This window comes from Loxodonta africana, chromosome 13, assembly GCF_030014295.1.
Source record: "Loxodonta africana isolate mLoxAfr1 chromosome 13, mLoxAfr1.hap2, whole genome shotgun sequence".
In the NCBI taxonomy this organism is placed as follows: Eukaryota; Metazoa; Chordata; class Mammalia; order Proboscidea; family Elephantidae; genus Loxodonta; species Loxodonta africana.
In genome coordinates, this window is record NC_087354.1 from 63,316,676 (window position 1) to 63,330,263 (window position 13,588).

Sequence of the window (13,588 nt, forward strand, 5' to 3'; positions counted from 1 at the left end):
AAAGTTAAAAAAATATCCAGGGATGGCTGACAGAATTGAAGAGTTTAATGCAAGAAGCAAGGGAAACAATATTTTTCTCCATCGTAGTTCCATGCACAGAACTTCATCTGCATTCATTAATTTCCCAGAACCTCCTGATGAGGTAGGTCATTATTACTTCCATTAACAGATGTTAAAAAGAGTAGATAATATACCTGGGGTGACACAGCTGGTGATAGAGCTGAGACTTGAAATCAGGTCTGGCGTGAAAGTCTGATGCCATAACAAAAGTATTCACCAACACACAAGTTTAAAGAGTAAGACCATATACATACATACATACATATACATATATATATATACACACATACACACATATATATAGTCTTTCTTTGTGTACACAGAAATACTGGCGGTAGGAAAGTAAAGATTTAAAAAGTTTAATTCCATTTGAAAAGGAAAAGAAATTAAACATTTAAAAGCGTTACATCAATCAATGGCCAAGGTTGGTCTCAGATCACTGTATGGGTTCAGACCACCTGTAGAATTCTAGGAACAAACTTATTCTGATCCACTTCCTGGAGCCTCTAGAATATGCCTAGCCTTCCAACCTAGGAGAAGCAAGCGACAATTTAATCTTTTTATGATTCTTGAAGAGTCATAAACGATCGCCTGGTGGCACAATAGTTAAGTGCTTGGATACTAACTGAAGGCAGTTAGGACCCATCCAGCAGCTCCGTGGGAGAAAAGACCTGGCAATCTGCTCCTGCAAAAGATTACAGCTGAGAAAACTCTACAGGGCATCTGTGCTCACACAGTTTCGTTTGGAATTAGAATCAACTCCACTAGTACCTAACAACAACAACTATGCTTGTATAGAAAGCTGTATTACCTCATAAGGAGCCTCTCCTTATCATTACTTCCAGCACTTAAGTTAAGAAGAACATGCCTTTGGGAGATGAAAAATACGTGGGTTTTTCATTGTTTTGTTCTTCAAACAATAAAACTGAAGTGTGTGCCTGTGTGTGTGTGGTTAAGCAAAACATCAAAAACATAAAAACTTAAAGACCTCATAATTTGGATCCTATAGTCTCTAAGCACAAAGATACAACAACAAAGGAAATCCAGCATTCATGGTATGTGAGAAGGAAAAATAATCCTAATGTAACTCAGATGTACAAACACTTATCCATACATATGACAATTTTGTGTGTGGATATGTATGTATGTGTGTGTGTGTGAAGCCCTTGTGGTACCATGGTTAAGAGCTCGGCTGATAACCTAAGGTCAGCAGTTTGAATCCACCAGCTGCTGCTTGGAAACCCTATGGGGCACTTCTACTGTGTCCCCTACAGGGTTGTTATGAGTCAGAATTGGCCAGATGGTAAAAGGTTTGGTTTGTGTTATATATATATAGATGTATATATAAATGTTACATAAAATAAGTAGAAATCTAATGTTTCATTTTTTCACTGTGTCTCCTATACATCTGTATGTTATAAAATATAGCACCATATGATTATTTAGGGTCATCTGATTCTTATGTTTTTTATTCTATGAAAGCGCTAGGGTAAATGTGGCAGAAGTAATAAACTAAAAGAAAACACGGATTTTCTGTTTAGGAATAAATGCTTACATACCAATATTCAATAAAACTTTTGATCACACCCACACTGCATAAAATGACTTAGGACATGCTTAATTTGGGGGAGTTGCATGTACAACGTTGCAAAAGAAATAATAGAGCACTTGTTAAGATGAGCTGAACGTTTCCAAGACAAATTAAAGGCTCAAGGTAAAGTGGCCTATACTGAAATAAATGTCACTTCCAAGTAAGGTTCCCAGCCTTCCAAGGAGATTACGACCTAGCACTCACTGTTGCTCTGAAAATTATTTGTCTCAGATATACTTTAATGCTTAAACTGTATTATAGTCACAATTTAGGTGCATTCTGTCCAAAAATAAATTCTTGGAACCAGATTTACATTTAGCGTCTGTAAAAATATAAGGAAGACGTCAACTTGAACCAAAATAGAGCTATAGGACAAATATTTATTTAACTTCTACTATGTTGGGAGCCTTGGTGGTACAGTGGTTACAAGCTCGGCTGCTAACTAAAAGGTCAGCAGTTTGAATCCACCAGCCACTCTTTGGAAACCCAAAGGGGCAGTTCTACTCCATCCTAAAGGGTCCCTGTGAGTTGGAATCGACTCGATGGCAACGGGTTTGTTTTTTTCTTTTTGGCTTATGTTGCAGAAACTGTTAAGATAAAGCACTAATAATTAATAACTGAGGCCCCTAAAACTCTCCAAGGAATAGAATATAAAATGGAGACATTGGATTATCAGCTTCCTATATAGGTAGAAAATAAAAAGCAGAACAGGCTCTGGAGTCAGACCAAACTGAATTCTAATCCTACTTGTACAGTCACCAGCTGTGGTATCTTGAACAATCTTAACAAGTGCTCTGTTATTTCTTTTGCAACGTTGTACATGCAACTCCCCCAAATTAAGCATGTCCTAAGTCATTTTATGCAGTGTGGGCGTGATCAAAAGTTTTATTGAATATTGGTATGTAAGCATTTATTCCTAAACAGAAAATCCATGTTTTCTTTTAGTTTATTACTTCTGCCACATTTACCCTAGCGCTTTCATAGAATAAAAAACATAAGAATCAGATGACCCGAAAATGGAGATGATAATGCTACCTGGATGAAATAAAATCATGCAGGAAAAGCACCTAGCGTAACCCTTACCTGTTAGCAGGTGCGCAATAAATAATATGGTCCATTAGTAATATTTTTAGTAACAGCAACTGCAGAAATCTAGCTCTGCAGCCATTTTTTAAATTCTCTGAAGCACTTAATACTTGGCATATCAAAAGTTCTTAATCAATGTTTGCTGAACGAATGATCACTAAATTAAATCCAACCTGAAAAGATGAAAAGATACACAATAAAGCACAGACAAGGTAAATGCTTCCATCTATCTCAGTTCTTCTGAGAAGCAGTTCCCAGAACAGAAGTTTTACTTTTTTTTTTTTTTTTGGCTGTTTGAATATTTTAAGAACAGCAGAATTTGTTCCTGCCCTCTAACCTCATTCCAAGAGACAGATCTAACTTTCCATTCTGTTACTAAACTATAAGACGGTAATAATTAGGATGTTAATTTCTGCTTGTATGGTCCCCAAAGATGCAGATCCGGTTGGTAGAGCAAATGATTGTCAGGAACTTAGGCAACAGATCAGCCTCAGGGCCTGACAATGCTGTGGTTCTCAGGTGAGGCTAGATCCAGCAGGTTTCTCTCCACCTCTGATTCCCTCCCTAAACTAGCAGGCTGGTTTCCCCTTTCTGCCATCATGGACAACCTTTCTGAGTTCCCCAGGGCATGTCAACACTCATTCCTTCCTTCCCGCAAGACCAGGCACTGTGGTGAAAACAAATGTGGAACAAACAGTGAACGAGTGACCTTGGACTTGCTTACCTCTGCCATTAACAAGTTCTGTGATGTGTGACTTATCTCACACATCAGTTTTCTCCATCTTCAAAGGTAACAAAAAGTAAATTGCGAAGAGCACAGGCTTTGGAGGCAAAAATGTGGCTTTGTACCTTAGTTTCTCCACTTATGAGCCTCGTGCCTTTGCACTGGTTACTTAACCACTTCCTATTATACCTCAGTTTCCTGATGGATGAAATGGGGAAAATAATAATAACATCATAGACTTTTTGAGAAGAATTAATGAGAAAATATATTAACATACTCATCAGGGCATAAAGAACATAGTATGTTCTTGTTGTTATTATTATTTGTAATAGTAGTAGTATAAGATTAGGGAGCCGAGGTGGTGCAGTGGTTAAAGCGATCGACTGCTAACCTAAAGGTCAACAGTTTGAAACCCCCAGCTGGTCTGCGGGAGAAAGATGTGGCAGTCTGCTTTGGTAAAGATTTACAGCCCTGGTTCTTAGTTCAAGTCGACACATGAGACTGTATGGGCAGGTCCTGTCTGGAGGTGAGCTGAGAAGGCAGAGGGGGGCAAGACGGGAAATACAGGGTGGAGAGGAGCGTGCTGTCACATTGTAGGGAGAGCAACTAGCGTCACATAACAATAAGATTTTGTATGAGAAACTGACTTGAGTTGTAAACTTTCACTTAAAGCACAACAAAAAATTTAAAAAATAAAAAGATTTTCAGTCTTGGAAACCTTATGGGATCGTTACGAGCCAGAATCGACTCCATGGCAGTGGGCTTGGGTTTTTAGTATAAGATTATCCATTGTCTTCCATACCCACAATTATAAACTTCCATGAAAGGGTCCACATTACAGTACAGACGACAGAGCTATACAGCAATGAGCTAGAGAACAAAAGCAGGAAATATAATTGAGATCTAAAAGAAATCAGAAGAGACTGATACTGTTGTTGTTGGGTGCCGTCGAGTCGGTTCTGACTCATAGCGCTGGAGGTGCTCACTCATCTATGCCAAGAAATATGGAAGACGGCTTTCTGGCCAACTGACTGGAACAGATCCATATTTATGCCTAGTCCCAAGAAAGGTGATCCAACCGAATGTGCAAATTACAGAACAAAATCATTAATATCACACACAAGCAAAATTTTGCTGAAGATCATTCAAAACGGCTACAGCAGTATATCAACAGGGAACTGCCAGAAATTCAGGCTGGTTTCAGAAGAGGACATGGAACCAGGGATGTCAGATGGATCCTGGCTGAAAGCAGAGAACAGCAGAAGGATGTTTACCTGTGTTTTATTGACTATGCAAAGGCATTCGACTGTGTGGATCATAACAAACTATGGATAACACTGTGAAGAATAGGGATTTCAGAACACTTAATTGTGCTCACGAGGAACCTTTACATAGATCAAGAGGCAGTTGTTCGGACAGAACAAGAGGATACTGAGTGGTTTAAAGTCAGGAAAGGTGTGCGTCAGGGTTGTATTCTTTCACCATACCTATTTAATCTGTATGCTGAGACTGATACTACCAAAATGTAAAATAGCAAAGCAAATTGCATGCTAGAACACTCAGAAACTTGGTAAACTTTGCATCTAAATGAAGGTGAGTTATATTATAGGAAGCACTTTAGACATTTCCCCCAATACAGGCAAACAAATTTTACTTTAAAACTTCAAAAATATACAATCTATTTCAGGAAGTTAGAATCTAAATGTACAAATTAGACACCCACTACTTCTGTCCCTTTAAATTTGTGGGAAAAAAGAAAAATCTCATATTTCTGATCTCCAGTTCAAAGCACAGAGACACAGTGGCCAACTGAGACATGGAAGTCTGCACAGTGTCCGAGTTTCAGAGCCTGAACGATCCCGGTAAGAAGTAACCCAAAGGGACAGTGAGCACCAGCAGAACTACACAGATTTTGGAAAGCTGACACACACCATGAAGAAAAAGAACTTCCTGCCAAAGAATGATACATATAAATATTCCCTTACATCTGTGAATCTGTTTCATAGGAATTGGAGAATCACCATTATTTATAAAATAATGATTGGAATACAAAAGAAAGAAAAATCAGACAAAATCAGAGCAAAGGCATATTTAAAAAAAAATACAAACAAAAAATGCTTCCTACCCCTGACCTAATGTTGTTCCAACTCACTATCTCAGAGACTGAAGAATCAGAAGAAAGAAGCTAAAGTACACGAGAAATAAAATAAAATACGTATCTATATATCTATATATGAGGTACCAGGAATCAGAAGGCTATTATCATTCTATAATCTGCTTAGTTCATAGGGAGGGAAGACCACATATTGGGCAAGGCACAAAAAAGGGAAGAAACAATAACCTAGCCATTTCAAAGCTGGTTTTCTAAATTTTATTTTTCTAGTAAAGTGTATTACTTGCTGTTGAATTTGCTTTTCCTTTTATACAATCAAAATCAAATGACTAGGAATCAGGAGTATTAAACTCAAAAGTGGATATTTGTCTTGATTTCATCTAACTCTGAAATCACTTTATATTCATTTTCTTTTTCTTCCAAGTGTAGTGCTCTAAAGTTGACCCTTTTCCTCCAGTCTCCCTCTAAGGTATCATTGTATGTGTTCACTAATTTTCATTGACCAAGAATTTCTATTCCCTCAATTTCTGTTTCAACACCAGTGTCTCAATGTTATACCATTATGTAGCATGGAGCCCTGGTGGTGTAGTGGTTAAAAGCTACAGCTGCTAATCAAAAGTTCAGCAGTTCAAATCCAAGAGCCACTCCTTGGAAACCCTGTAGGGCAGCTCTACTCTGTCCAATACGGTCACTGTGAATTGACTCGACAGCAATGGGTTTGGTGGCTTTAGAGTCAGCAACATGAGGAGGAGAGTGCTATGTATCTTATCTAGGAAACATGTGAACCACTAGTAGTTCTAAGTTAGTTCAGTGTTTGACATCTCACATCATGACTCCAGGGACATGCTGGTCAGAGCCAAGAGCCATGCTGGGCTAGTAAGAGATATTTTTAAGACATCATTCAATGACACTTATAGCTATTTTTTTTTCTAGCTACTCCTTTCATACTTTCGAACTGAAATAATAGCAGCAGTAGAGTTTTACTGGGATAACACCACAAAACTATAATCTTTTATAATGTCTAAAAGATATATAATATATAATTTGCATAATGTATAAATGTTTATAAGGAGTTTCAATGTCTTCCCAAACAAAATACAACAACAACAAAAGAACTGATGCTTAAAAGATACAACCTAAAAGAAGCTAGAGGGAAGACAGCAACCTGTCAGAACCCCAAAACAAGTATTTTTCTGCTTGGTATATGATTTACTTTAAATTAATTTATACTATTTCTTAAATCACAAGGCAAAGTTCTAAGGATCAAGGAAAATCAAAAACGGAGAAAGTCAGCAGTGCAGATTCCAACGCCAGCCGTATCATTACTGAAATACATTGTTGGTTGCAAGTCCTTGGGGAGAGAGAGGTACACAAACTTAAGGCAGTATTGCTTTCCTGAAAGCGGTCACAATATTTCATCAAAATAAGCTTTTCTGGATCACAACAGAGGGTCCTGGACAGAGTAGGTGAAAAATGTAGAACAAAATTCAAATTCACAAAAAAAAAAGACCACACTCAAAGCACACCCATACACACACACACAAAAGACCAGACTTACTGGTTAGACAGGGACTGGGGGAACCCCCGAGACTATAGCCCCCAGACACCCTGCTAACTCAGAGCTAAAGCTACTCCCAAAGCTGACTTTCCGGCCAAAGATTAGACAGGCCTATAAAACAAACAATAACACACGAGATGAATGTGCTTCTTAGTTCAATCAATTACACTAGACCAAAGGAGCAACTTCTGCCCAAAGGCAAGATGAGAAGGAAGGAAGGGAAAGGAAAACTGGACAGATGGACACAGGGAACCCGGGGTGATTGGGAAAGGGGGAGAGCGCTGACACATTGTGTGGACTGCAACCAACGTCACAAAACAATTTCTATATAAAATTTTGGATAAGAAATTAATTTGTGCTGTAAACTTTCACCTAAAGCACAATAATAAAAAAAAAAAAAGTTTCTCAAGATTCACAGTGTTCTGTACCATTTTTATAGTTACTTATACAAATACTGCAATGTAGTATTTTTCATATATGCACAATTTTAAAAGATTTTTTATAGTTAGAAAGCAACAAAATTTGTTTCAAATTTATTGTGAAGCTAAAAAGAAATATTTAACCTATTCAATACTCTTCTTAGTATTAACATTAAACTTCCTAAGGACTGCTGTCTCATGTTTTATATCAAAACAAATTATACTCATACTCCAAATTAACTATGATCTATCATTTGTTTCAGTATGAGTCTGTGTGAACTTAAAAGTGGTTCATGTTTAATGACAGCAACAAAATAAGCTAAAAAAAAGAACAACCAGTGAATTCCCCGTTATTACAAAGCTACAATGTTGCCTCTGGCAAACACCTCAATCCTAGAAACAAACTTGATCTAAAAAATAACATTTTTTAAAAATGTTAAAAGTAACGTTTTAACATTTATATTAAATGATAAATAAATCATTTACTAATATGATTATCATTATTATTTTGTTACTTCCAAGACATTTTATCACTTTAGTGATAACGTAATTATTTTCTCAGTTGAGGGTTGATAACCTATCATAAGCTGAAATGTGAACTTGAACGTGAACTTGAATAACTGCTGTTTCACTATAACTTGTTACAGTCATAAGGCATCTGAGAGTTGACATCTAAAACATCTGCGAGAATTGTGGCTTACAAAGACAAACAGCCATCAATAAATACCACGGGTTATTAACTTTAACAGCATTTCAGACCCACCTCAAGCTCAGGGCCAGCAGTTGCTCCTTTGACTTTAGCAGCTCCCCAACTTTAAAGCTGGTATAGCCCAGGAAGCTTCGCTGAAAATAAGAAAAAATAGTTTTCATTAATTTCTGGGGTTCTTAATAATTTTGCTATCACACCAGTCACACAAAATTAGTCTTTAGAAGAATGAAATATTAAATCTATCAGCCTGACAAATATTTCACACAGAGATACAACTAATAACATAACCGCCCCCATGGGGTCGGATTGAAGGGCGCAAAGGCTTCCTTTTCATCTAAAACAGCCAGGATTCTTCCACTAACTGAAATTTACCACTCATATAAAAACTAACGTAAAAGGAATGATGATAACTTTCAATATTTGCCAATGCTGTTGTTCTTCTTATTAGAATTCCTCAAGTCACGGGCAGCAACAACTTTGTATTCCAGATATGAGCAAATCTGTTGGTAGGAGCTATTTTTATGTGGGACTCAGTGCAAGTTATAAATAGAAATGCTATATTTCTCCCTGATCACAGCAACGTTTAAAAGCATTTGTTTCCTTTGTTATTTCTACACTAGCATGGGACAATTTCTTTCCAGCACAAATAAAAAGAATGGTACTTATTCAGCTACATTTTCTAAAATTGTTTTTTTAACCTATCATACCGGGTGTTGATTATCTATGAATATCTACTTTCTAAACTCTTTGACTCAGAATATAAACAATAAAATTCTAAATTGTTTTCTTTCTTTTCTTTTCCAGGATAAAAGTCTTTCATCTCTAATATTCCTGGCTCCTTCTGAGTGAAAAGTCACAATATTATGGTATACAGAAATAAGATTTCTCATTCTTCCATCAAGGTCAAGGTGTAAACATGAAAATAGCAAAACCATATTATTACCTATGCTATTGCTGCCTAACACATTCTAATACTCTACGAGAGGTCAGTGTTACAACTTCCAGAACATTCTCTCTTCACAGGTCTGCTTCTGGGCTGTGCTAGAATGAGCAGCTGTACTTAAGGAGTATCAGGCCAATTGTTCAGGGGAAATTATGCAGTTATTCTAGGCATAAAAGACTGAATTTACTCTGAGAGATTTTTGAGCATAGGAAAGAAAAGCTTTAAGTCAGAATTTTCCTCCTTCTTTTTGAAGTTCTGACTTAGAAGAGCTGGTTCAAAAAGACTTAAAGGTAAACACTCAAAATATAGTTCTAAAGTGGGAGATGCCTCTATGTAATCAATGATAAACTTAATTAAGTCACTTAAAACTCAAAGAAAGATTTAGGCACCAAGTCCCCATGGCCAGAAGAATGTGAGATTAAAATATTAGGTAGAAAACAACATTAAGTAAACATAGAGGGTCTGTGGAAATAAATACACTCTGAGGATAGGTTGATGAGTGAGAGTGGACGAAGGCAGACAAGGACATATGAGAGCTGTACAACTACAGCCTGCGGAAAAAAGGTGAAGCAGTGGTTAATTGTTCAGCTGCTAACCAGAAGGTCGGCAGTTCAGACCCACCAGCCGCTCCTTGGAAACCCTATGGGGCAGTTCTACTCCGACTTATATGGTCTCTATGAGTCAGACTTGACTCAAGGGCAATGGATTTTCTGCAACGAGGAGCAGTGAGAGCCTAGGAGAGATCCATCTGAGCAAAGAAAAGCATTTAATTGTCACCTCATCAGAGATACCTTCTAGAACAGCCCTGTATAAAAGAGCACCCCTGCCTCCCCTCCCCCCCACACACACTCTGTCATTCTCTATTGCTTACCCTGCTGTATTTTTCTCCACTGGCACTTATCACCACCAGATATAGCATACAGTTAATCGCTTATTTTGTTTACCCATCATGAAAAAATTGAGATCTTAAGATCCATACAGAATTTTATTTTGTTTTCCATTAAATCCCCACTGCCTAGCACACAGTAAACTAAAACCAGACCAAACCTGTTTACATCGAGTTGATTCTGACTCATAGTGACCCTGTAGGACAAAGCAGAAGTGTCCCATAGAGCTTCCAAGGAACACCTGGTGGATTTGAACCGCCAATCTTTTAGTTAGCAGCCGCAGCACTTAACCACTACGCCACCAGGGTTTCCTAGCACACAGTAGGCACTCGATAAATACTAACAATTAATGAATGAAGGGCATCAACATTAGCTTTCAAGTAAGTGTTCTAGTAGATGTGGGAGAAATGCTCTTTTTACATATACTTATAAAGTACTGTAATAGACTGAAATGTGGAAAATCCAAACAATTTTATACTGGGTAGATTTTATACGGAAACCCTGGTGGCGTAGTGGTTAAATGCTATGGCTGCTAACCAAAGGGTCAGCAGTTCGAATCAGCCAGGCACTCCTTGGAAGCTCTATGGGGCAGTTCTCCTCTGTCCTGTAGAGTCGCTGTGAGTCGGAATTGACTCGACGGCACTGGGTTTGGTTTGTTGGTTTAGATTTTATACTGTCGTGGTGAATATTGCCTTAGCATTTTATATTCTAAAGCAATGTCTGCCTGACCTCCTCTTTCACTAATGATCAAGGTTTTCATTTTAAATTCCCATCTCTCACTTATTATCCTCAATCAGAGAAAATTCTTAAGTGGTCAGAAATTTCACAATGTCCCAATTTCAAATTATTTAATCTTTGCCTTTCGAGAGTTAGAAGGTATGGATAGCTTTAGAATTCATAAAATGCAACTGTACAGGTCATGAGAGGATTGTGGTTTTCTGGCAACTGAAGCAGCCCAGACTGGAATGTAGCAATGAGAGACAGGTGGAGTGGTTATTTTCAGACGTCAGCTACAGAGACGCCATGAGGCACAGCTGCACGTACAGTCTGTGAATGACCACGAGTCACTGAATGTCTGTCCTCTCCACGAGACCAGGACCTCCTGTGGAAGCAGGGACCGTGGCTTGTCCCTCCTCGTGCCAAGCCCAGTGTTTGGAACAGAAGGGCTTGTAATAAGCCTACTGCTGAACTGTACACATAAAGCAGCCTGCCAATAACAAAGGCCATGAGTCAATCTTTTATGTACAACTGTCAGCAACATGTTTGATCTCAAAGGATAATAAGAGAGCTTATAAAAAGCATTAAAAAATTAAAAAATATTATTTATACAACCCGTTAAAATCAGTTTTAGTAATGACATTGTAGCACTACATTGTGGAAAATTGTCAAGCAGAAGAAGTGTGATTTGAATATAAATATTACCTTATTTATTCTAAAAATAACTCTTTGTTGGGGCTACCTATTATATAAAATGGAGCCCTGGGGGTGCAATGGTAAACAGCTCAGCTGCTAACCAAAAGGATGGCAGTTCGAATCTACCAGGTGCTCCTTGGAAACCCTATGGGGCAGTTCTACTCTGTCCTATAGGGTTGCTATGAGTTGAAATCGCCTCAGTGGCAACAGGCTTGGTTTGGGTTTTTTATTGCATAAAATACACTGATTAAATCAGAAATTTAAAAGGCAATGTGGAATTGTTTCACATTGTAACACTAAACGATACCTATACATTTTCTAGCAGGTTTTTGCTTGCTTGCCTCACCTTGATTAAAATAAAGCTAGGACCACCACTCCCAAAGTTGGAAAACAAACCATTCATCTAAATGAATAATCATTGGACTTATTGTAAAAGAATGAATTAGAGGGAAAAAAGTTTTCTCTATTTCTGAAATCTGAATTCCCACACAGGGAAAAATAGCACATAGCACTAATATAAAACCATAATATAAAGCCATTTTATCTTTGTGATCTATAATCATAATCATAGAATTTAAGAAAAATTCCTTTAAACTTAGTTTATATCTCAAATATTTTTCAAGGGACAGTGTTTTCAGTATCTTCTTAGGTGATATTCCTGTAATTCTCATCTTAAATGTCCTAAACTGCTTGCTCTAATATTAGGGGGAAAAAAAGGTAAAAAAAAAGAAAAAGTAAAGCCTCACTAAAACTGGACCTCAGAGGCCAGAAATACAATCCTGAATCAATTTCATATTCTGTCCTGATATGAAAATTTGGGCAAGTAACTCACTTCTCCCAACCCCAGGGTCCCTCCCCTCTGGGGGGCATTGACAGACTTTATTTCTCTGTCTTCTCTCTTACAAGGGCCTTGGACAAATTTACTCAATCACTCTAGGCCTTAATCTCAGCATGAGGCAATTGCATGTGATAACTGTACCTTTCACATTATCACTGTTGTGAGGATTAAATAGAGTAATTCAGACAAAGCTCTTAGTACAGTGCCAGGCAAATAAGAAGTGTCCCATAAGTATTAGCTGACATGGTGATCAAGATAATTCACCCAGAAGACAGGTGAGTTAAAGTGTTCAAGTCTATCTTAAATGTAGGTATTTTTTAAAGTCTATGAGAAATGATTCCAATAAAAAGAGAAAAATAAAATATGTTCAAAAATAAAAGTTAGACTCAAGGGCCAAGACAGGAAGCATTCCCAAAGCCAACTCTTCAGGCAGGGATTGGACTGGATTATGGGATAGAAAATGATACTGGTGAAGAATGAGCTTCTTGGATCCAGCAGACACTTGAGACTATGTTGGCATTCCCTATCTGGAGGGGAGATGAGAGGGCAGAGGGGGTCAGAAGCTGGAGCAATGTGCACGAAAATAGAGAGTGGAGGGAAGGAGTGTGCTGTCTCATTTGGGGAGGGTAATTAGGAATATATAGCAAGGTGTTTATAAATTTTTGTACGAGGACTGACTTGATTTGTAAACTTTCCCTTAAAGTACAATAAAAATTAAAAAAAAAAAAATTAGATGCAGGGAAGTAAAAATTAGAAGAAATTCCAAATAAGTGTGGTGGGGAAAAAAGATATGAAGGCTATCAGGCCTTATGCGATTATGATTTGTTGAGCAGATGTTATCTATGATTCTGTATAGCTCAAATTTTTGTTAGGTCATATGGGATGTTCATTAGGACCCAAGAAAAGTCTACATGGAATCAGAGAGCGTTAAGGCTTGGAGAACCCATTGGGCATTGTTAGTCTGTCAGTGGAGGACCTGGGGCCCATAAGAGTTAAGTGGCTTACACGGGGCCACAGAACTAGTTAATACGCGGAGTCCAAGTTAGCACAGAGGTTTCTTGCTTTTCAGCCCAGCGTTCTTTCCGCCCCATCATGCTGAGCCTCATTTCTGGGACAGGTGGCAATTCCCTTTCCTCCTGATGGGCTCTCTGCCCACACAACATGGGACTCTGACCTTTCTTGCCTGCTTATAACAGTGCAACACTTACAATTATCATTCCAGTGTAAGGACCCCAAAGCAAATGATC

General features: G+C 37.9%; 1 protein-coding gene across 13 annotated transcripts in view; it reads right to left on the bottom strand.

Moving 5' to 3' along the window:
- Positions 1–13,588, bottom strand: part of INPP4B (inositol polyphosphate-4-phosphatase type II B) — a 971,994-nt gene that overhangs the window by 286,441 nt on the left and 671,965 nt on the right. For all 13 annotated transcript variants that reach the window (XR_010317444.1, XM_064267536.1, XM_064267532.1 and 10 more), the window contains one exon: positions 8,315–8,394. Coding sequence is in view for 12 of the 13 variants with exons in the window: in XM_064267536.1 (XP_064123606.1) it covers positions 8,315–8,394 (80 nt within the window). In the remaining variant the exon portion in view is untranslated. The remainder of the gene's footprint in view (positions 1–8,314; positions 8,395–13,588) is intronic.